Raw genomic sequence first — 22,549 nt, 5'->3', positions numbered from 1 at the left:
AGCAATCAGTGGGCAAGGGGTGGAGTGCCCTCTTGTGGGCCGACAATTCTGGAGGGACCAGAACCAGGTGATTGATAAGGTCCAGCTGGGGCTGCAGGCAGGCCTAAGGTCACAAAAGCAGTGTCAGGAGAATCCAATTTCCCAGGGCCCTCTCGACGGGTAGCTTAAGCCTTTGGGCTCGAGACCCGCATTGCAAGGATGAGTCGGCTAAAGCTTCTCCACACCTGGGCTCTGACCCTCAGAAGGGCGGGGTCCGAGGCAGCATCACGGCAGGGAGAAGGGAGAGGAGGCGAAAGGAATTGAGGAATCATGAGCTGACCCCTCTCCCACGGTGGGAACAGCAAGAGGAGCGGCTCCCGCACTGCTTGGGCTGAGAAGAAACTTCCGGGACTGCACACGCGGCCGGGGGGGCGGGGCTCCGGGCCAAGCGCCACCTACGTCGAGCTGCGTGACAATGGGGCGGGCGGCGGAACAGGACTGCGGCGGCCGGGGGCCTCGGGGGGGGGTGGAGCCGCCGCCGCCGCTGCCGCCGCAGCTCCGGTCGGGATTTGAAAGATTAAAAACTCCTGGTGGAGAGGGTGGCGGCGTTGAATGTGTGGCGGAAGCGCTGTGGGCTACGGCTCGGCGCCGGGCCGGGCAGCCGGCGGCATTTCCACAGCATGAATTACCCGGGCCACGGGCCTCCGCGAAACCCCGAGCATAACGGCCGGGGCGGCGGCGGTGCCGCCGCTTGGGAGCTGGGCTCGGATGCGGGGCCGGTGTTCGGCGGCGGCGTCTGCTGCTTCGACCACCTGCCCGCCGGGGACCCGGGCGACGACGAGGTGCCCCTGGCCCTGCTGCGCGGGGAGGCCGGGCTGCATTTGGCGTCGGGAGCGGAGGACCACAACCACCACCTGGCGCTGGACCCCTGCCTCAGTGACGAGAACTATGACTTCAGCTCGGCCGAGTCGGGCTCCTCGCTGCGCTACTACAGCGAGGGCGAGAGTGGTGGCGGCGGCAGCTCCTCGTCGTTGCACCCGCCGCAGCAGCAGCCGCTGGTCCCGACGAACTCGGGGGGCGGCGGGGTGGCCGGAGGGGGGCCCGGGGAGAGGAAGCGCACCCGGCTTGGCGGCGCAGCCGCCCGGCACCGCTACGAGGTGGTGACGGAGCTGGGCCCGGAGGAGGTGCGCTGGTTCTACAAGGAGGACAAGAAGACCTGGAAGCCCTTCATCGGCTACGACTCGCTCCGCATCGAGCTCGCCTTCCGAACCCTGCTGCAGGCCACCGGGGCCCGGGCCCGGGCGCAGGACCCGGACGGCGACCATGTGGGCGGCCCGGCCTCCCCCGCGGGGCCGGCCTCCAGCTCCGTGGAGGACGACGCCGAGGACCGCGTCTGCGGCTTCTGCCCGCGCATTGCGGGGCACGGGCGCGAGATGGAGGAGCTGGTGAACATCGAGCGGGTGTGTGTGCGGGGCGGCCTCTACGAGGTGGATGTGACCCAAGGAGAATGCTACCCGGTGTATTGGAACCGTGAGTAGCCGGCCGGGGGAGGGAGCGGGACGGGCTGCCTCTGCGGGGGCCGACACGCACCCGGGTGGGTTTGGAACTTGACCGCGGGGAGAGCGAGGCGCGTGAGGCCTGGCGTTTGGTCCGAGTAGGGTGGAGACCGTGCAGGCAGCGCCGGCAGGTGAAGGGTAAAGCGAGCAGATGGCAAAACCCCAGCCGCCTGGGGGATACTGCCGGGGTAGCGCCCCCTGGGTCAGCCGGGTGCTGCTGCCATCCCCTGGAGGTGATCCAGGAACGGATGGCCAGCGCTAAAGCTTTAATTTCGTGATCCTACCTGAGCTTCGTCCACCCCGGGATCTGATTCGGTCTCATTTACCCTGAACTGCCTATGATTTAAATACCAGTCTGCCCTCTGGATTGGGAACGTTTCAGAGAATCTGAATCAGCCGTTCAGTTATGGACTTGGGAAAAGAAAATTAATCCCTGCCGGGAAGGAAAAGGAGATAGGTTGTTCCCAGTGGGTGCGTTCGGGAGAGGTGGAAAGCACTGGTCGAAGCATTTGTGGCAAGTGGAGTCCGCTCACTCTCTCTATGTGGAATACTCGTTTTTCTCTCTCAGGTCCTTGTTTACATCTTTTCATTTTTGCCTCTTAACCTTGAAAAGGTACAAGGTTTATGCCTTGGTTTTCTCCTCTGTAAAATAGGGATTACTGTATCTACTTCGTAGGGTTGTTGTGGAGATAAAATGAGGCAATATACCTAAGGGCCTTGGAACTGTGCTTGGTACACACGTGTGATGTAGGTGTTAACAGTAAGTCCTTATTCATTAGACAACAACACAGTTAGGTTTGTAATTAGGTTAAGGAGGAAGACCGTCAGAAATATCCACCATTGCATGTAGCAAATGTTTTATATATATACATGTATATAATATTCTATAATAGCAGAAGCTATTGGCCCCCAGTAATTTGTAATATATAGCTATAATTTTTATGGTGCCAGTGCCCTAGCTCAGATGTCTTCCGTACATCTTACAATATTCTGCCTTGTATTAATTATATGTATTGATGACTTAGCTTCCTTTCTGTATGTTTAGCATCTTATGGGCAAAGTCCATCACCTTTGTCTTCATATTCTCATAGGGCCTAGTGCAGAAAATATTTTTTAAAATAGGTATTGAATTGCATAAGCGATTCTATAATGTTAAAACATTCACGTTAAGCATGAGTCACTAAGATAGCAGTTACAACATGTATCAAATCACCAAACAAAATAAGCATAGCAGGAAATTCAGTTTCTTACTACACTTTAAGATGACATTGAAGGCATTTGTTACCACTTTCACAAGGCCAGATTCATATGGGACCTGTCATATCACTCACTCCTTTTGATTATAAGCTCACTAAGGACAGGATATGCTTGTATTCACTCAGTCATTCATCTTTTTCCTTTTTACCAGTATTTGTGCATCACGCAGTACTCTTGTGAAGGCAATAGGAAAGGTGAAAAAAAAGGACAATCCTTACCCTTGAGGAGCTTCCCACTGAGTCTTTTCTTCAGATGACCTAGACATCATGATAGATTTTTTTTTTCCTTTGAAGATAGAAGCACAAGGACTTAATTGGAGTCATAAAGTTGGATAAAATGCAGGGCATCCTTGGAGAGGCCTGGAAACCAAGAGATGAATCTTACCTTTAGATCAACTGAAGTATATTCACCTAGAATACTGTGTGCTCTTTTGGTTTATGATAAGATTGTTAATGCTTACACAGTGCTTGACTGTCTACAAAGTGATTTTTCACATTCATTATTTCATAGTGATAGCAGCAAATGAATGCTAATGTTCTTTATATGAAGAAGCGGACTCAGTGAAATTAATGAACTTGTCCAAGGTCACTCAGCTAGAAAGTGGTAAAGCAGTTCATAGTCTAGTGGGGGAATACAGCCCAGTGTCCAAAGAGCATCTGACCCACCTAGGGATGAGGATGTCAGAAGAGCTTCTCAGATTATGTGAGACTGAGTCTTCAGGGATGAATTTAATCAGACAGAAGAACCAGGGAGATGGAGAGAAAGGCATACCAGCCAGATGGAGTAACATATGCAAGGATACAGAAGCATTAAACCTCATGGCACTTTGAGGAAATTAGGGCTATACCTGCAGGGGTCAAACCACACAGCTTAGGTTTGGGATTTGACCACCACAGAGACAGACGTGTTTGGTTAGGGACATGAGGTGATTGTGAAGGAAGCATCTGCCTGTGAATGGTGCATTTGGGAGAGTAGCTAGAAAAGGAAGAGGGTAGGCATGCAGTGCTAAGGAGTTTGGACTTTACCCTGTATCAGGGAACCAAACACTTGAAGGTTCTCTATTACTTAGATGATTAGTGACAACACAAGGTTGAATTGGACAGTTGGAGAATATCATTAGAATGCTAGTGTCATAAATCAAGAAACAGGGCCTACAAAAATTAACCGGAAAGGAAAAGTGGACTTAGTCTTCTCTAATCTTCTTTCCTAAATCAGATCACCAATAGACCAATTATAGCTTACAAATTAATTTTTGTTTACTGGCATAACAGCAACACCTATTTTGACTCCATTTTAGCATTTTCTAGATCATTTTCTGCAAGATACAATCCTGTGGGTGTCCCAAGCCTCCGTATGAGTTGAAAGGAAAATAGTGCTTTTTGTCCATAATTTACTACTTCTTACAAAATCCCACGTAACTTTGTTCTAATTGGCTCTTCAGGTCTTTTTGTATTATGTAAGTTTTCACACCCTCTCAGGAGGGTTCAGTCCCAGTGTGGTCTCTTCAGCCTTTCTTCAAATGGAAGGACTCTTATGAACTTTGCAGCTTTTCACCTTCCTCCTTTTTGCTTTTCTTTTTAAACCTTTCTGGAAATTTTCCAAATAGTGGTAATGAAAGGTTAAAAAAGAGTCCAATGTGTTCCTACATATAATGGTGGTAGGATTCCAGTGACTTTTGTGACCTAAGTACACTTTATCTGGGTATTGAAGCCAATACGTTAGCTATCTATGCCTAGTCTAAAAGAAAGGTGTTAATTTAATTTATATTTACTTTTCCTTTTGAATTGTTACTAACAGATAAAATTTGAACCAACTTGGGGTACATGAATTGGAAGGGGAATAGAATTTTTGTCTACCATAGCTAGGAAGCCAATATTATTACATGTGAAAACTTTAATTATAGGAAACTTATTTTTGTTTATTGACTGTTCAGATATTTTTCTCAGTGCATGTGGACATTTTAGATAAAAACTGATCATTGCTGATAATGGCTAAGTGAACTCCCTTGCTCCCTGTGTTTTAACTAAGCTGCTTGTAGCCACCTTATAGGCTTGTTTTGAGAATTATTATTATAACATGCTTAGAACAATAGTGACACAAAGTACTAGGTGTTAACTATGTCTGTGTGGATCTCAGAAAACTTTATACCTTACTTGTAGAAACTCACATGAAGGTTAATAAGACTGGGTATTCAAACTGTTGAGTACCCAGGGTTTGTTGTCACTGAGCTTTACCTCATCACAGGTGAAATGTTTGTCAAGAATAATAACAAGAAATGGCCGAAGCATTTAGTAGTACGCTATGGGAAGGCATTTGGAACATTATAGAGATATTTGATGAGTTAAGAATAGTTTTAAAGCAATTCTGATAGTGATGTGTGCAGTGTGCACTAGGGAATATGTAATATCCATTCATTGACTAAATTAGTTGTTTTTTTTAACTTTATTTTATTTTTATTTTGGCTGTGTTGGGTCTTCATTGCTGCATGCAGGCTTTCCCTAGTTGCGGTGAGCGGGGGCTGCTCTTCGTTGCGGTGTGCGGGCTTCTCATTGCGGTGGCTTCTCTTGTTGCAGAGCACGGGCTCTTGTCGCACGGGCTTCAGTAGCTGTGGCGTGTGGCATCTGTAGTTGTGGCACACGGGCTTAGTTGCTTTGCGGCATGTGGGATCTTCCCAGACCAGGGATCGAAGAAGCCGTGTCCCCTGCATTGGCAGGCAGATTCTTAACCACTGCGCCACCAGGGAAGTCCTAAATTAGTTAAGTTATTTAATTGACCAAATATTTATATGAATGTGTAGTTTCCAGGAGCAGTCATTAATTATAAGCCACAGCTTCCCTCACCCCTGCCCTTCCCCCATTTTGTGTACTATCAGGCCTATGTACATTATTATAATTCTAAACCATTTGCAGTTTCAAACACTTCAGAAATTAATCAGTCTTCGTGATATGTTGAAGAGAAAATAGTATTATCCCAATAAAATATTGGAAAGTGTTATCCCAATAGAAAGGTAGAAAAATTAGGGCTTTTTCTGCAAGTACCCAAATTATATGATTTTTATTAACTTGGCACAGCTGTAACCATCTCTTAGGTCTTTTTCATTCAAGGGTTAATAACCTTAATAAGTAATAATCCTTTATGAAACACAAGGCATCAGGGGAAAGTAATAGAGTCCAAGCTGGTAGGAAGTACTCTTTCTTGATCAGTTTCTGCCTTCAGTAAAGCAGAACTATAGGGACTAGAGATGCCTGACTCTGAAAAACTTGGGAGACTTTTATCTTTTACTCTTTTTAACTGCATTATCCCCCACTAGCTCAGCCTGGAAAGCAGCCTCCGGCTGCACTGGAATTCTGACTGTTCAGGTTTTAGAACCCTGGCAGAAATCTTCTGAGAGCTCCATTCCAGATCAAGCCTGCTTTAGACTTTGTTTCAGAGACCTACTGAAATAGCACAAAGATATGAATGACTGGTGGGTGACTTGTATGGAGGGCAGGACTTGGCACTACCTGACCAAAGCATTCAGGACTTTTCTTTCCCTTTGCATTGTACCATTAGTTTAAAAACTGATCTAATATCAGTTATTGATCCACCTTGTTTGTGTATGGCTCAAATGTGATAATGCATGTTATACAAGTTACTTTATATAAATGTTCAGAGTGATTAGTATGCTTTTCTTTCCTCCATCTGTCATCACCCTCTTGTTTCCTCCTTTACTATTTTGCCGTAAAAAAAGACTTTTTCTACTCTTCCCTCTTCCAAATTTTATTTCCTGGGTCTTTTATCTTCACATCACACCCTGTAATTTCTGATTTGCTAAGATCTTTGATGTCTGAAACCCTACGGCTGATTCTTTTCTGTAGAGAGCAAGGAAAAGCTGGATATGCTGTGCTGGTCATGGAATCCTCTGAGAATTATGGTCACTGGGTGAGGAGAGTAGGGGGATAAAAAGGAGAGAGGGAAGTATGGAATGTGTTCACAGGAAGCCTAAGATGAAGATTCCTGGCAGAAGAAATGGGGAGGTAGGCAGTTCTAGAATCCCTGATTGTTGGGCAATCAGATCCAAGACCTTTATCGTTTCATGAGTCTGATGAAATTTAAACTGCACGTTATCAAGAACTTCAACACTGATGAAGGGTATAGATACAGTCTCTTCTTTTTTTTGCCACAGTACGTTCCTAAAAGCTCAGTTAAAAAGTAAAACAAGGAAAAACATTTTTATAGTCACTATATTTAACCTCCAATTCTACTCTTTTGAGTTTGCCTTGGTAAAGGGAAATTGTGCCTACAAAAGATGTTGAACCACTGACACAAGAGTGGATTAATGGGATGAAAAGCATAATACAGATACTTTTTTGATATCCCTGGATTAGGGGACACGTGGAATTCAAAGTGGTGAAAAGTAGAAATTGCCTGTGCTAGAGAACTAAGGGAAAATGGTAGAAATATTGATATGATCATATAAAAGTAAGTCTATGTTATGTACTGCTTTCTAATTTTGCCAGATTACCATACGATAAGAATAAACTATACAATCATTAATATTTGTTCTAATATCTTGTTACATTTAACTATATTTACATAATCTTTATAAACATTACACTTGTGTGTTCAAATAAACTCTCTTCACTGACTGTTGGGGGCAAGGCCAGTCTTTGGAAATTACAATATTATTAGTATTTCTGTACCCAAGGACCTCAGATATCTGGAATCTTTGAGAAATATAAATTCCATCTGAATGGATGGCTTTTCCAAATAGTTGAGAGTTAAGCTTTTATTTGCTATCGTATAATTTTAACTATATGAACGGAAAACTCTCTAATATTACTATTCCCCTTTTGGCTACTTCTCAGTGAACCATCATTCTGAACATCGATGCAGATAGTCCTTGGGACACATGATATAGGACAAAGAACTGGATGAACTATGCTAAAACATAAGACTCTAAATCACATGCCGTGGAAGGAGCTGCAAAGATAACTTTAGGTGAAGCACAAGGAGCAGAGTTGGAACTACTTCTGAGCCTTGATATACATAGTTAAATGCAATCCCACCTTGTATTTTACTACTTACTACAGATAATCAACTTTCAGTTAATGTTTTATCGACTGAATACATTATTTTCTTCTCATTCTATAGAATTGCTTATAGGTAGGCCCAGGGTATCCCGTTTCTACCTGATTCACCCACGTAGATCTTCAGGAAAACTTGCATTTTAACAGCTGATATATATTTTAATGTTAAGTACCCCCCACGTTTGTTTATGGTTTGGAAAATGAAATCTTTGCTGTGAATCCAAAGATATTGCAAGGAGAGTCTACTTCACAGAGATTGTCGAGGACCACTCAGCCTGAGGAAAGCACAGTACACTGCTCAGGCACTTTCAGGGGCACTCCCTCTTCCACGCTGGCTCTCCACTACTGAAATGAACCCGTATATATGTCTGGCACTAAATGAGACAGGTGTACGTGTCTGTAATGTTTATGAATAGATTCTTGCCTTTGCTTGCCTTTGCATTTTCATTGTATAGCCACTGTGCTTACTCTTCTTGTTTAAGACTAGCACCACGACCCATGGTTCTGCTCTTTGCCTTTCACTAGAAAAAAATTGGGACCTTATATTTTAGAATATCTTTGAATATAGTTGCAGTTTATTCTTTAACCTGCTTACTATGTAGCCTCATATTATTTTGTGTAAACTACATTATCTGTTGCACTTTTTTGGTGGGGGAGAAGGGTGTAACTGTACCTCATATATAGTGAATGTCCCTAATCCTAGAATACTGTATTGAATTTTTTAGAATTATGCTAGCCTGCCAGGATTCTGTCTTTTATGGACAGACCTAGAACCCATCAAAGTGTATGGTAGATCACAACATAAAGGGTGGACCTGATTCACAACATTTGTTTTCGGATCAGCTCTTACCCTACCTCAGCTCATCAATTTCATCTCTGCCACCTCTGTTTCAGTTCATACCAGTTTTTCTAGAGAGGCAGTGTTGTATAGTGATTATGAATGTAAATAACCACTGGAGGCAAACTAGGTCCAAATTGCAGCTTTTCTATGTACTATCTGTGTCACTTTGGGCAACTTAAATGCTCCATGTTTCTTCTTCTGTAAAATGTGGATGAGAGTACCTACCTTTTAGAATTGTTGTAATAAGTTAAAATATCTGAAGATCTTGAAACATCCATGACAAATAGTAAGTTATATATAACAGCTGTTTTTATGTCTTCATTTTCCTGCCTCTTCTATCCTTTCAAATTTACAACTCACTTGTCATTCTTGACTTTCAACTCTCCTGTTTCAGTTTGTAGTCTCTTTCCTGACATAGCAATTTCTTGGTCTGCTATCTTGATTATCAACTCTGAGGTACAGCCCTAGAGCTTCTATAACTGTTGCCTTCTCTTGTGAGAAACTGTGACTGATTTTTACCTAGTCTTTCAGACCCGTGAATGAGCTGTACTATCTTGAGTCTTCCTGGCTTGGACCCCAGAGAAGTGCACCAGTCATTCTCTTAGAAAGCTACTGCCTGTGGAAAAGGAAGAATTCTTTCCCATAAAAGCATTCTAAATTCTTAAGCATCTACTATTTTTTAGTGTGCAGATCTTGTCACCAGATGTAGGGAGTGCTGAGTCCACCCCAGAAGCTCATTTAAAACATCTACCAGCTATCAGGATTTTTGATACACTAGAGAACTTTACAGCTTTCTTAAAGATGGCTCAGTTTTCAGTCAAGGCAGAGCTAGTAGTGTTCTGGATTTTCTGCCACATTGACAAAAAAGAAGTGGCCCATAATTCCTCTTACAGTGCAGACCTCAGCTTGAAAACTTTGAGGAATTTCTCTTAATTGACCTGCAGTTGAACCAGCAGTGGTAGGGATGGCAGCTAGATTCTGGCACCTAGTACAAGTTCTAGCTTCAAATATGAATCTACCCTTACTCCAGGGGTCTGAAGTGGCCATTCCTTACCCAGCATTAACAGTAAAAGCCAAGTGGGCTCAGAGAAAAGATCTTTGTTGTCAAATTCCCTTAGTTTGAATCTTTGATTTACCATAACTGTATGACTTTGGGCAAATTATAATTGCTGTGTGGCCCAGCTTCTTTGTAAATGGGGATAATAATTCCTGCTTCACAGGGATATTTGAAGATTCTGTTGAAATACACATGTAGAGCGCCTAGCACAGAGCCTGGCTTTAATACGTGTTAGCTGTTGTATTTAAGTCAGGCTGGTATACTGGCTCTTGAACTAGAAGCCAAGCCTAGCTTCTGGAAATTAAAAAGTGTGTGGTTGACCTGTTGTATTTTTGAAAAACAAGAGTAGGAGGCTATGGTTCTACCAAAATTACTTCAGCCTAAATTCGATGACCATATATGCACATGACACATATATACACACATATTTCTCCCCCTCCCCCCACCCCCTCACCCCCCTCTATGTATACATCTATGTGCTCATCTTAAACCAGCTTTATCAACCCTGAGAGTTCAGGGAATCACAATGAAGTATCACACTGCAGAAACCTTAATTCCTTCTGTAGACTCTGAGGTTGAACAATATGAATACCTTTCCAGGTGAACTAAGGACAGCGGAATACTCTTCAGCTTCTGAATCACCTCTGCTGGATTCCCTTGCCAGTGGAATGGCATCCTGTCTTAGACTAGTAGTTTGCAGATTTCATTGAGCCTAAAGGTCACTGGGAGGATTGTTAAAAATGTAGATTCTCAGATCTCATCCTTGGAAATTAGATTCAAGAGATCTGAGCCTGGGGCCTAAGAGTCTACCTCTTTAATAGGCATCCCTAGTAATTCTGATAGAAGAGGGTTATAGACCTCACATTGATGACACTGTTAGTTCATTAATTCCTCCAGTCTAAATGGCTTAAAGCTGCCTCACCTTGAGTTGTCTTCACATACACTCAGAAAATTACCAGTTCAGCCAATCCAAAGTTGCATTTGAAAGGGTTCTAGAGGAAGTAGCCTTCAACCCACATTTTGTATTTTATTTCATCTCTGTTTTTCTTTTACCTACTTATTTTTGCTGTCCTTCCAATTTAAAACTTCTGTGTCCTTACTGATTTTTCTATCTACTCATTCTATAAATTATTGAGACAGAGGATGAAGTCCCCCACTGTAATTGTCGATTATTTATTCATTTTAGTTATATTGGTTTTTGTTTCATGTCTTCTGTGGGTTTAAAAAAAATTTTTTTTTATTGAGGTATAGTTGATTTACAATATTATGTTAGTTTCAGGTGTACAACATAGTGATTCAACATTTCTCTAGATTATACTCCATTTAAAGGTACTATAAAATAATGGCTATATTCCTTGCACTGTACAATATATCCCTGTACCTCATTTATTTTATAAGTAGTAGTTTGTACATCTTAATCCCCTACCCCTATCTTGTCCCTTCCCGCTTCCCTCTCCCCACTGGTAACCACTAGTTTGCTCTCTATACCTGGGAGTCTGTTTTTGTTTCGTTATATTTGTTTGATTTTTAGATTCCACATGTAAGTGATAACAGTATTTATCTTTCTCTGTCTGACTTCAATAAGCATAATACTCTCAAGGTCCATCGATGTTGTTGCAAATGGCAACACTTCATTGTTTTTTATGGCTGAGTAGTAGTCCATCGTGTATATGTGTGTGCATGTTATTACTACATCTTCTTTATCCATTCGTCTGTTGATGGACATTTAGGTTGCTTCCATGTCTTGGCTATTGTAAATAATGCTGCTGTGAACATTGGGGTGCATGTACTTTTCAAATTAGTGTTTTTATTTCCTTTCGCTATATACCCAGGAGGGGAGTTGCTGGATCATATGGTAGTTCTATTTTTAGTTTTTTAGGAACCTCCACACTGTTTTCCACAATGGCTGCAACAATTTACATTCCCACAAAATGGCTTCCTTTTCTCACATTTGCAATAAAGTTTGTTATTTATGATCTTTTTGATAATTGCCACTCTGACAGGCATGAGGTGCTATCTCATTGGTTTTGATTTGCATTTCCCTGATGATTAGCAGTGTCGAGCATCTTTTCATGTGCCTGTTGGCCATCTCTGTGTCTTCTGTGGAAAAATGTCTGTTGAGGTCTTATGCCCATTTTTTAATTGGGTCTTTTTTTTTTTTGATATTGAGTTGTATGAGCTGTTTATATATTTTGGATATTAACCCTTTATTGAGCATATCATTTGCAAATATTTTCTCCTATTAAGTAGGCCATTTTTCATTTGTTGATGGTTTTCTTTCTTGTGCAAAAGCTTTTAAATTTGATTAGCTCCCATTTGTTTATTTTTGTCTTAGGAGACAGATCTAAAAAAATATTGCTACAGTTTATGTCAGAGTGTTCGCCGTATGGTCTCTTCTAGGAGTTTTATGGTTTCAGGTCTTACACTTAGGTCTTTAATCCATTTTGAGTTTATTTTTGTACATGATGTGAGAAAACATTCTAATTTCATTCTTTTACATGTAGCTTTCCATTTTTCCCAGCACCACTTATTAGAGAGACTCTCTTTTCCCCATTGTATAGTCTTGCCTCCTTTGTTGTAGATTAATTGACCATGTGTGCTTGGGCTTACATCTGGGCACTCTTTTCTGTTCCATTGATCTATGTGTTGGTTTTTGTGCCAGTAACATACTGTTTTGATGACCATAGCTTTGTAGTATAGTCTGAAGTCAGGGAGCATGATTCCTCCAGCTCTGTTCTTCTTTCAGCTATTTGGGGTCTATTGTGTTCCATACACATTTTTGTTCTAGTTCTGTGAAAAAATTATTTGTTCTAGTTCTGTGAAAAATGCCTTTGGTATTTGGATAGGTGATTGCATTGAATCTGTAGATTGCCTTGGATAGTATAGTCATTTTGACAATATTGATTCTTCCAATCTAAGAACATGGTATATCTTTCCATCTGTTTGTGTCATCTTCTTTTTCTTTCATCAACGTCTTATGGTTTTTGGAGTACAGGTCTTTTACCTCCTTAGGTAGGTTTATTCTTAGGTATTTTTTTCTTTTTGATGCAATGGTAAATGGAATTGTCTCTTTAACTTCTCTTCTGATCTTTTGTTGTTAGTATATAGAAATGCAGCTGATTTCTGTGTATTAATTTTGTATCCTGCAACTTTACCAAATTCATTGATGAGCTCTAGTAGTTTTCTGATGGCATCTTTGGGATTTTCTATGTGTAGTATGTCATATGCAAACAGTGACAGTTTTACTTCTTCCTTTCCAATGTGGATTCCTTTTATTTCTTTTTCTTGTCTAATTGCTGTGGCTAGGACTTCCAATACTATGTTGAATAAAAGTGATGAGAGTGGACATCTTGTCTTCTTCCTGATCTTAGAGGAAATGCTTTCAGTTTTTCACCATTGAGTATGACATTAGCTATGGGCTCGTCATATATGGCCTTTACTACATTGAGGTATGTTACCTCTGTACCCACTTTCTGGAACATTTTTATCGTAAATAAGTGTTGAATTTTGTCAGAAACGTTTTCTACATCTATTGAGATGATCATATGGTTTTTATTCTTCAGTTTGTTAATGTGGTGTATCATATTGATTGATTTGCCAATGTTGAACCATCCTTGCATTCCTGGGGAAATTCCACTTGGTCATGTATTGTTCGATTCAGTTTGTTAATATTTTGTTAGGAATTTTTCTATCTATGTTCATCAGTGATGCTGGCCTGTTATTTTCTTTTTGTGTGTGATATCTTTGTTTGGTTTTGGTATCAGAGTGATGGTGACCTCATAGAATGCGTTTGGAAGTGTCCCTTGCTCTGCAGTTTTTTGTTTGTTTCTGTTTTATGGAGACCTTTATAAGTCTCAATTCACCTGATCTAATTTTCAAGGCTTTTTTTTGGTGATTATTTTTTAAATTTTTATTTTATATTGGAGCATAGTTTTTTGGTTTTCTGGGTTTTTTTTTTTCTTCTGTTTGTTTGGCTGCACTGTGTGGCATGTGGGATCTTAGTTCCCTGACCAGGGGTCGAACCCGCACCCCCTGCAGTAGAAGTGTGGAGTCTTAACCACGGACCACCAGGGAAGTCCCTGTATTGGAGTATAGCTGATTTACAATGTTGTGTTAGTTTCAGGTGTACAGCAAAGTGATTTAGTTATACATATACATATATCTATTTTCCAAATTCTTTTCCAATATAGGTTATTACAGAGCATTGAGTAGAGTTGCCTATGCTATACAGCAGGTCCTTGCTAATTATCTGTTTTATATATAGTAGTGTGTATATGTTAATTCTAACTTCCTAATTTATCCCTCCCCCTCAACCTTTCTCCACTAGTAACCATAAGTTTGTTTTCTAAGTCTGTTTCTGTTTTGTAAATACGTTCATTTGTACCATTTTTTTAGATTCCACATATAAAGTGATACCATATGATATTTGTCTTTCTCTGTGACTTCACTCAGTATGACACTCTCTAGGTCCATCCATTTCACTGCAAATGGCATTATTTCGTTCTTTTTTTATGGCTGAGTAATATTCTGTTGTATATATGTACTACATCTTCTTTATCCATTCCTCCACTGATGGACATTTAGGTTGCTTCCATGTCCTGGCTAGTGTAAATAGTGCTGCAATAAACATTGGGGTGAGTGTATCCTTTCAAATTATGGTTTTCCATAGGCAGAACACTCTATGACATAAATCACAGCAAGATCCTTTTTGACCCACCTCCTAGAGTAACGGAAATAAAAACAAAAATAAATAAATGGGACCTAATGAAATTTAAAAGCTTTTGCAGAGCAAAGGAACCCAAAAACAAGATGAAAAGACAGCCCTCAGAATGGGAGAAAATATTTGCAAACAAAGTAACGGACAAAGGATTAATCTCCAAAATATACATGCAACTCATGCAGCTCAATATCAAGAAAACAAACAACCCAATCCAAAAATGGGCAGAAGACCTAAATAGACAATTCTCCAAAGAAGATATACAGATTGCCAACAAACACGTGAAAAGATGTTCAACATCACTAATCATTAGAGAAATGCAAATCAAAACTACAATGAGGTATCACCTTACACTGGTCAGAATGGCCATCATCAAAAAAATCTACAAACAATAAATGCTGGAGAGGGTGTGGAGAAAAGGGAACCCTCTTGCACTGTTGGTAGGAATGTAAATTGATACAACCACTATGGAGAACAGTATGGAGGGTCCTTAAAAAACTAAAAATAGAACTAACAAATGACCCAGCAATCCCACTACTGGGCATATACGCTAAGAAAACCATAATTCAAAAAGAGTCATGTATCACAATGTTCATTGCAGCACCACTTACAATAGCCAGGACATGGAAGCAGCCTAAGTGTCCATCAACAGATGAATGGATAAAGAAGATGTGGCACATATATACAATGGAATGTTATTCAGCCATAAAAAGAAACGAAACTGAGTTATTTGTAGTGGGTGGACCTAGAGTCTGTCACACTGAGTGAAGTAAGTCAGAAAAAGAAAAACAAATACCGTATGCTAACACATATATGTGGAATCTAAAAAAAAAAAAAAAAAAAGAAAAATGGTTCTGATGAACCTAGGGGCAGGACAGGAATAAAGACACAGGTGTAGAGAATGGACTTGAGGACACGGGGAGGGGGAAGGGTAAGCTGGGACGAACTGAGAGAGTAGCACTGACATATATACACTGCCAAATGTAAAATAGATAGCTAGTGGGAAACAGCTGCATAGCACAGGGAGATCGGCTCTGTGCTTTGTGACCACCTAGAGGGGTGGGATAGGGAGATGCAAGGGAAGAGGGAGGGGATATGGGGATATATGTATACATATAGCTGATTCACTTTGTTATACATCAGAAACTAACACAACATTGTAAAGCAATTATACTGTAATAAAGATGTTAAAAAAAAATTATGGTTCTCTCCAGATATATGCCCAGGAGTGGGATTGCTGGATCATATGGTAGCTCATTTTTTTTTTTTTTAGGTAATCTCCATAATGTTCTCCATAGTGGCTGTACCAATTTACATTCTCACCAACAGTATAGGAGGGTTCCCTCTTCTCCACACCCTCTCCAGCATTTATTGTTTGAAGATTGTTTTGATGATGGCCATTCTAACCAGTGTGAGGTGATACCTCATTGTAGTTTTGTTTGCATTTCTCTAATCATTAGTGATGTTGAGCATCTGTTCATGTGCCTCTTGGTCATCTGTATGTCTTCTTTTGAGAAATGTCTATTTGGATCTGCCCATTTTTTGATTGGGTTGCTTTTTGTTTTTTTGATACAGAGCTGCATGAGCTGTTTGTATATTTTGGTGACTGTCAGTCGCTTCATTTGCAAACATTTTCTCCCATTCTGTGGGTTGTCTTTTTGTTTTGTTTATTGTTTCCTTTGCTGTGCAGAAGCTTTAATTAGGTTCCATTTGTTTATTTTTGTTTTTATTTTCATTACTCTAGCAGGTGGATCAAAGAAGATATTGCTGCCATTTATGTCAGAGGGTGTTCTGCCTATGTTTTCCTCTAAGAGCTTTAGAGTATCCAGTCTTACATTTAGGTCTTTAATCCATTTTGAGTTTATTTTTGTGTATGCTGTTAGAGAATGTTCTAATTTTATTCTTTTACATGTAGCTGTCCAGTTTTCCCAGCACCACTTATTGAAGAGACTATCTTTTCTGCCTTGTATATTCTTGCCGCCTTTGTCATAGATTAGGAGACCATGGGTGCATGGGTTTATCTCTGGGCTTTCTATCCTGTTCCGTTGATCTATATTTCTGTTTTTATGCCAGTACCATACTGTTTTGATTGGGTGCATATATATTTACCATTGCTAAATCTTCTTGTTGGCTTGATCCTTTGATCATTATGTAATGTCTCTTGTAAAAGTCTTTGTTTTAAAGTCTATTTTTTCTGGTATAAGTATTGCTATCCCAGCTTTCTTTTGATTTCTATTTGCATGGAATACCTTTTTTCATCCTCTCACTTTCAGTCTGTGTGTGTCTTTAGATCTGAAGCAAGTCACTTATAGGTAACATATATATGGGTCTTGTTTTTTTAATCCATTCAGCCACTTTATGTCTTTTGATTGGAACATTTAGTTCATTTAGATTCAAAATAATTATTAAAGGTATGTACTTACTGCCGTTTTGTTAATTGTTTTGGGGCTGTTTTTTTAGTTCTTTTTTTTGTTGTTGTTCCTTCTTTTGTTCTCTTCTCTTGTGATTCAATGACTATCTTTAACGTTATGTTTGTATTTCTTTCCCTTTTTTTGTATGTGTATGTATTATAGATTTTTGGTTTGTGATTACCATGAGGTTTATATATAGCCATATATACAGAGTGTGTGTGTGTGTGATTATTTTAAGTTGCTGATCTCTCGATTTCAAATGCATTTTAACAACCCCCCATTTTTGCTCCCCTCTCCTCACAATTACTGTTTTTGACATATTTTCATCTATTTGTTTTGTGTTCCCCTTAACTGCTAATTGTGAGTATAGGTGTTTTACTACCTTTGTCTTTTAACTGTAATAAAGATTACTAACTGCTAACTTTGAATTTTGATTGGTTTACTAACTTTATATTTGCCTTTATAGATGAGCTTTTTCCATTCATAATTTTCATGTTTCTATTTGTGGCCTTTTCTTTTTCAGTTAGAGAAGTCCCTTTAACATTTCTTGTAAAGCTGGTTTGGTTGTGCTGAACTCTTTTAGCTTTTGCTTGTCTGTTATATTTTTGATCTCTCCAAATTTGAATGAAAGCCTTGCTGGGTAGAGGATTGTTGGTTGTAGGCTTTTGCTTTTCATAACTTTATGTATGTACTCCCTTCTGGCCTGCAGAATTTCTTTTGGGAAATCAGTTGGTGGCCTTATGAGAGTTCCCTTGTGCATAACTTATTGCTTTTCTCTTGCTGCTTTTAATATTCTCTCTTTATCTTTAATTTTTGGCATTTTAGTTACAGCGTATTTTGGTGTAGTCATCTTTGGTTTGATCCTGTTTGGGACTTTCTGTGTCTCCTAGTCTTGGATCTGTTTGCTTTCCAGGTTAGGAAGGTTTTCAACTATTATGTCTTCAAATATGTTCTCTGCCCCCTTCTCTGTCTCTTCTCCTTCTGGGACTTCTATAATGCAAATATCAGTACCCTTGATGTTGTCCCACAGGTCTCTTAAACTGTTTTTATTTCTTCTTATTTTTTATTTTTTCTGTTTAGCATCAGTGATTTCCACTACTCTGTCTTCCAGCTCACTAATCCTTTCCTCTGTATCATTTAATCTACTGCTGATTCCGTCTAGTGTATTTTTCTTTTCAGTTATTGTATTTTTCATCTCTGTTTGGCTCTTCTTTGTATTTTCTAAATCTTTGTTAAAAATTTCTAACTTCTTTCTCTGTTCATCCATTCTTCTTCTGAGTTCTTTGATCATTTTTACAGTTATTACCTTGAACTCTTTCTTGGGTAGATTGCCTATCTCTACTTTACTCAGTTTTTCTTCTCAGGTTTTATCTTGTTCCTTTTTTTGGAACATGATCCTATGTCACCTCACTTTGCTTGATTTCCTTTTTGTGTTTTTATGTATCTGGTAGGTTGGTTATGTTTCCTGACCTTGGAGAAGAGGCCTTTTGTAGGAGACGTCCTATGTATCTCAGCAGCTTACTCCCTTCTGGTTACCAGAGCTGTATGTTCTAAGGGTGCCCCCTATGTGGGCTGTGTGGGTCCTTTTTGTGTGTGATGGGCTATTGTGGGCAGTTTGGCATGCATGGCTGGCCCCTGCCTTGTGCAGAGGCTGCCAGCCGCTGGTTGGTGGGGCCAGGTCACAACACAGCTGGCTGTGGAACAAACCCAGGGGGGCCCTGGGTCCCAGTGTTTGTGAGACTTTGTGTGAACCCTTTAAGAGTGAAGTTTCTATTTTCCACAGCTTTCTGGATCTCCTGAAAGTAAGCCTCGCTGTCTTTCAAAGCTAAATGTTCTGGGGGCTTTTCTTCCTGGCACTAGATCCCCATGCTAGGAAGCCCAATGTGGGGCTCAGACACCTTGCTCCTCGGGGAGAACCTCTGCAGTTGTAGTTGTATGAGCCTTGACTGTACTGCAACTCTATCCTCCTACCCATCTCGTGGTGGTTCCTTCTTTATATCTTTTGTTGTACAAGGCCTTTTCTAGTAGATTCTGGTCCTTCTTATCAATAGTTTCTCTATTAATAGTTGTGATTTTTGTTTGCAATGAGAGGAGTTGAACTCGGGGTATTCCTACTCCACAGTCTTGGGAACTACCTTGTTTCATGTATTTTGAAGCTCTATTATTAGGTGCGTACACATTTAGGATTGTTATATCCTTTTGATGGAATAATGCCTTTATCATTTTGAAGCATGTCCTTTTATCTCTGGTTTATTTTTTGCAGTGAAGTCTGCTTTTATACTAACTTTGTCTCTCCTAACTTTCTTTTGATTAGTATTTGCGTGTTATATCTATTCCTGTCCTTTTACTTTTAAACTTGCAAGTGTCTTAATGTATCTATTGGATGTTGCTTTTTAAAATCCATCTGACAATCCCTGCCTTTTATTTGGTGTTTTAGGCCTTTTGTATTGAATGTGATTAATGCCACGTTTGAGTGTAAATTTACCATTGTCCTAGTTGTTTTCTATTTGTCCCATTTCTCTTTGTTCCTTTTTCTCCTCTTTTGCTGCCTTCTTTTGGATTGAGTTATGATTCTTTTTTATCTTCATTATTAACTTCTGGGGATACCTTTTTCATATTTATTCTGGTTTGTGTTTTCTGAGCTATTTGTGTCCTAATTTCACATATATTAGATCTTATGATACTGCTCCCCAGCTCCTGCATGCTCTGTTCTGTTTTTTAATTTTTCCACTGCTCTGTGTGTGTGTGTGTGTGTGTGTGTGTGTGTGTGTGTGTGTGTTTCAGTTTGGGTAGCTTCTTTTGATTTACTTCAAGTTAACTGATTCTTTCCTGTGCTGTGTTGAGTCTACTGATGAACCCATCAAAAGTATTCTTTATCTCTCACTGTGTTTTTTAATTTCTAGCATTTTTGATTTTTGTAGTTTCCATCTCTGCTGGAATTATCCATTTGATCATGCATGTTGCCCACCTTTTCCACTAGAGCCTTTACCATATTAATCATAGTTATTTTAAATTCTCTAATATTTCCAACATCTGGGACGTCTCTGGTCTAGTTCTGTTGATTGATTTGTCTGTTGATGGTCTGCTTTTTTCTTTTCTTCCTCTTCTTTGTACGTCTCAATTATTTGCTGAAAGCTGGACATTTCATGTTGGACAGTAGAGTATTTATGCCTAGAATTAGGCACACCTGGTCTTTTGTTAGGCCTTTAGTTGGGGAGGTTGATCAATCTAATTGGGGATTGAACTGGGTTTGGATCTTATTACTACAATAGTTACAATCAATGCACTACAGGCATAAAATTGCCTTCTTTACCTTGTGTTTAGATTGGTGGCTGGTTTACCAAAGGGTTTTTTTCCATGCGCTTACCCTTCCCCAGCAGTAGATTGAATGTTTGCTGTATTGATGATAATGGTGGGAGTAGAGAAAGGGACATTCTCTGCTGTTCTGATGCATTTTCATTCTTAGGGGCAATATGTTTGAGTCTTAAGAGTGAGGTCTTCTCAGTGGTTTTACCCCTGCCCCAGCTGTAGGAGCTAGACCCAGGACAGCATCCTGCCCCTACACCAGGGGTAGTTTTTTTTTGTTTTTGTTTTTGTTTTGTTTGTTTGTTTCTGTTGCCTTTTCCCAACTGATATGAGTCTTCATCTGTACCCTAAACACAACAGAATTTGCTGCCCTTCTAGCAGCAGCTTAACATTTTTGCTCTATAGGTGAGATAGGAAGGCTCCAGGCAAGGCTTCATATCTTTCTCACAGCTACTGGTATCCCTCTCCCCTAGGCTTGCACCGTGAAAGGATACTTTTTCAGGTTTCTCACCCTTCCCCCAGTCTTTCTTAATGAGCTCCTGGTGAAATTTTTGGAGAAGGGGGTGCAAAGGGTGCCGTTTCCCTTTGTGTCCCTTCAGATACAATTTCCTTTTGTGTCTTCCAGGGGTTCTGTTTTCTTGATGTAACCCACACTTTAACAACTTCTGCAATTTGTTAAAAATTTTAGCTGAAATTTTTTTACTGGCTTGTATGGCATCTGGTGTCTACCCTCAGTAAGTAAGTGCTCACATTTTGTTTCTCCCTATTTTTCCTCAGATATTGTATTAGTTAGTTGCCCTGTGTCCTTAGGTCTCTGAAGGGTGTAAAAAGACGTAATGTTATAAATTAAATGTGTGTTTTTTTGTTTTCAGGGTAGGAGTAACAGTCTTTCAGCTTTCTACATCCTAAGCAAAGGCTGAAATTCAGTTGTACTTCTTTGTTTATGTGGTTGCTCTAGGATTTTCACTAAACATCTTTAATTTGTCACAGTCTAACTTCAAAAGTTATATTTCATTTCATGTAGAGTACAAGAAAAACCATATTATTGTACTTCCATTTATTCCCTCATAGCCTTTTTGCTATTGTTTTATACATTTTACTACTACATATGTTATAAACAACAAAATATTTTTGCTTTAAGCAATTTTTAAAAGAGATTTCTTTAAACGAAAGGAAAAGTCTTTTTTTTTAAATTTAATTAATTTATTTATTTATTTTTGGCTGTGTTGTGTCTTCGTTTCTGTGCGAGGGCTTTCTCTAGTTGCGGCAAGTGGGGGCCACTCTTCATCGCAGTGCGCGGGCCTCTCACTATCGTGGCCTCTCTTGTTGCGGAGCACAGGCTCCAGACGCGCAGGCTCAGTAGTTGTGGCTCACGGGCCCAGTTGCTCCGCGGCATGTGGGATCTTCCCAGACCAGGGCTCAAACCCGTGTCCCCTGCATTGGCAGGCAGATTCTCAACCACTGCGCCGCCAGGGAAGCCCAGGAAAAGTCTTATATTTACTAAAACTTATCATTTCTATTATTTTTCATTCCTTTTTGTAGCTTCAAATTTTCATCTAGTTCTTCTGCTTAAAGAACTTTTTTTTTTGTTTCTCATACTGTGAATCTGCTGGTGATAAATTCTTTTAGCTTTTATTTAAAAAGTCTTTATTTCTCCCTCATTTTTGAAAGATAATTTGCTGGATATAGAATCCTAGGTTGACATTTTTCCTTCAGAACTTTAAACATGGCACTCCACTATCTTTCACTTGTGTAGTATTTGAGGAGAAGTATGCTGCTACTTTTATCTTTCTTCTAGATGTCATTTTCTTTTTCTGACAGCTTCCCCCACTCCACCCTTTCCCACTTTATTGACGATTTTCTGCAGTTTGATTATGATGTGTCTTGGTGTGTTTTTTTTTTTTTTCCTGCATTGGGTCTTTGTTGCTGCGCACAGGCTTTCTCTAGGTGCGGTGAGCAGGGGCTACTCTTCATTGTGGTGCACGGGCTTCTCTTGTTGCGGAGCACGGGCTCTAGGCGCATGGGCTTCAGTAGTTGTGGCACGCAGCCTCAGTAGTTGTGGCTCGCAGGCTCTAGAGCGCAGGCTCAGTAGTTGTGGAGCACAGGCTTAGTTGCTCTGCGGCATGTGGGATCTTCCCGGATCAGGGCTCAAACCTGTGTCCCTGCATTGGCAGATGGATTCTTAGCCACTGCACGGGAAGTCTGGTATATTTTTCACTTCTGATGTATTTTCCATGTCTAGAAGTTCAGTTTTAGGTATTTTTTTGTCCTCCATTTTCTTCCTCATTAGGTTTGTTTTCCTCTGCCTTCTGGAATCTAGGGAGTGTGTGACTGTTTTAACATCTTTGTCTGATAA

The 22,549-nt window shown here is 40.4% G+C and overlaps 1 protein-coding gene across 6 annotated transcripts in view; it reads left to right on the top strand.

Moving 5' to 3' along the window:
• Nucleotides 1-494: 494 nt before the first annotated feature.
• Nucleotides 495-22,549, top strand: part of DDHD1 (DDHD domain containing 1) — an 89,197-nt gene continuing 67,142 nt past the window's right edge. For all 6 annotated transcript variants that reach the window (XM_061182572.1, XM_061182569.1, XM_061182568.1 and 3 more), the window contains exon 1: nt 495-1,509. In XM_061182572.1, the coding sequence (XP_061038555.1) occupies nt 660-1,509 (850 nt within the window). In that variant the 5' untranslated portion in view covers nt 495-659. The remainder of the gene's footprint in view (nt 1,510-22,549) is intronic.

This window comes from Eubalaena glacialis, chromosome 2 (assembly GCF_028564815.1).
Source record: "Eubalaena glacialis isolate mEubGla1 chromosome 2, mEubGla1.1.hap2.+ XY, whole genome shotgun sequence".
In the NCBI taxonomy this organism is placed as follows: domain Eukaryota; kingdom Metazoa; phylum Chordata; class Mammalia; order Artiodactyla; family Balaenidae; genus Eubalaena; species Eubalaena glacialis.
This window is presented reverse-complemented; position numbering and strand designations above follow the sequence as displayed.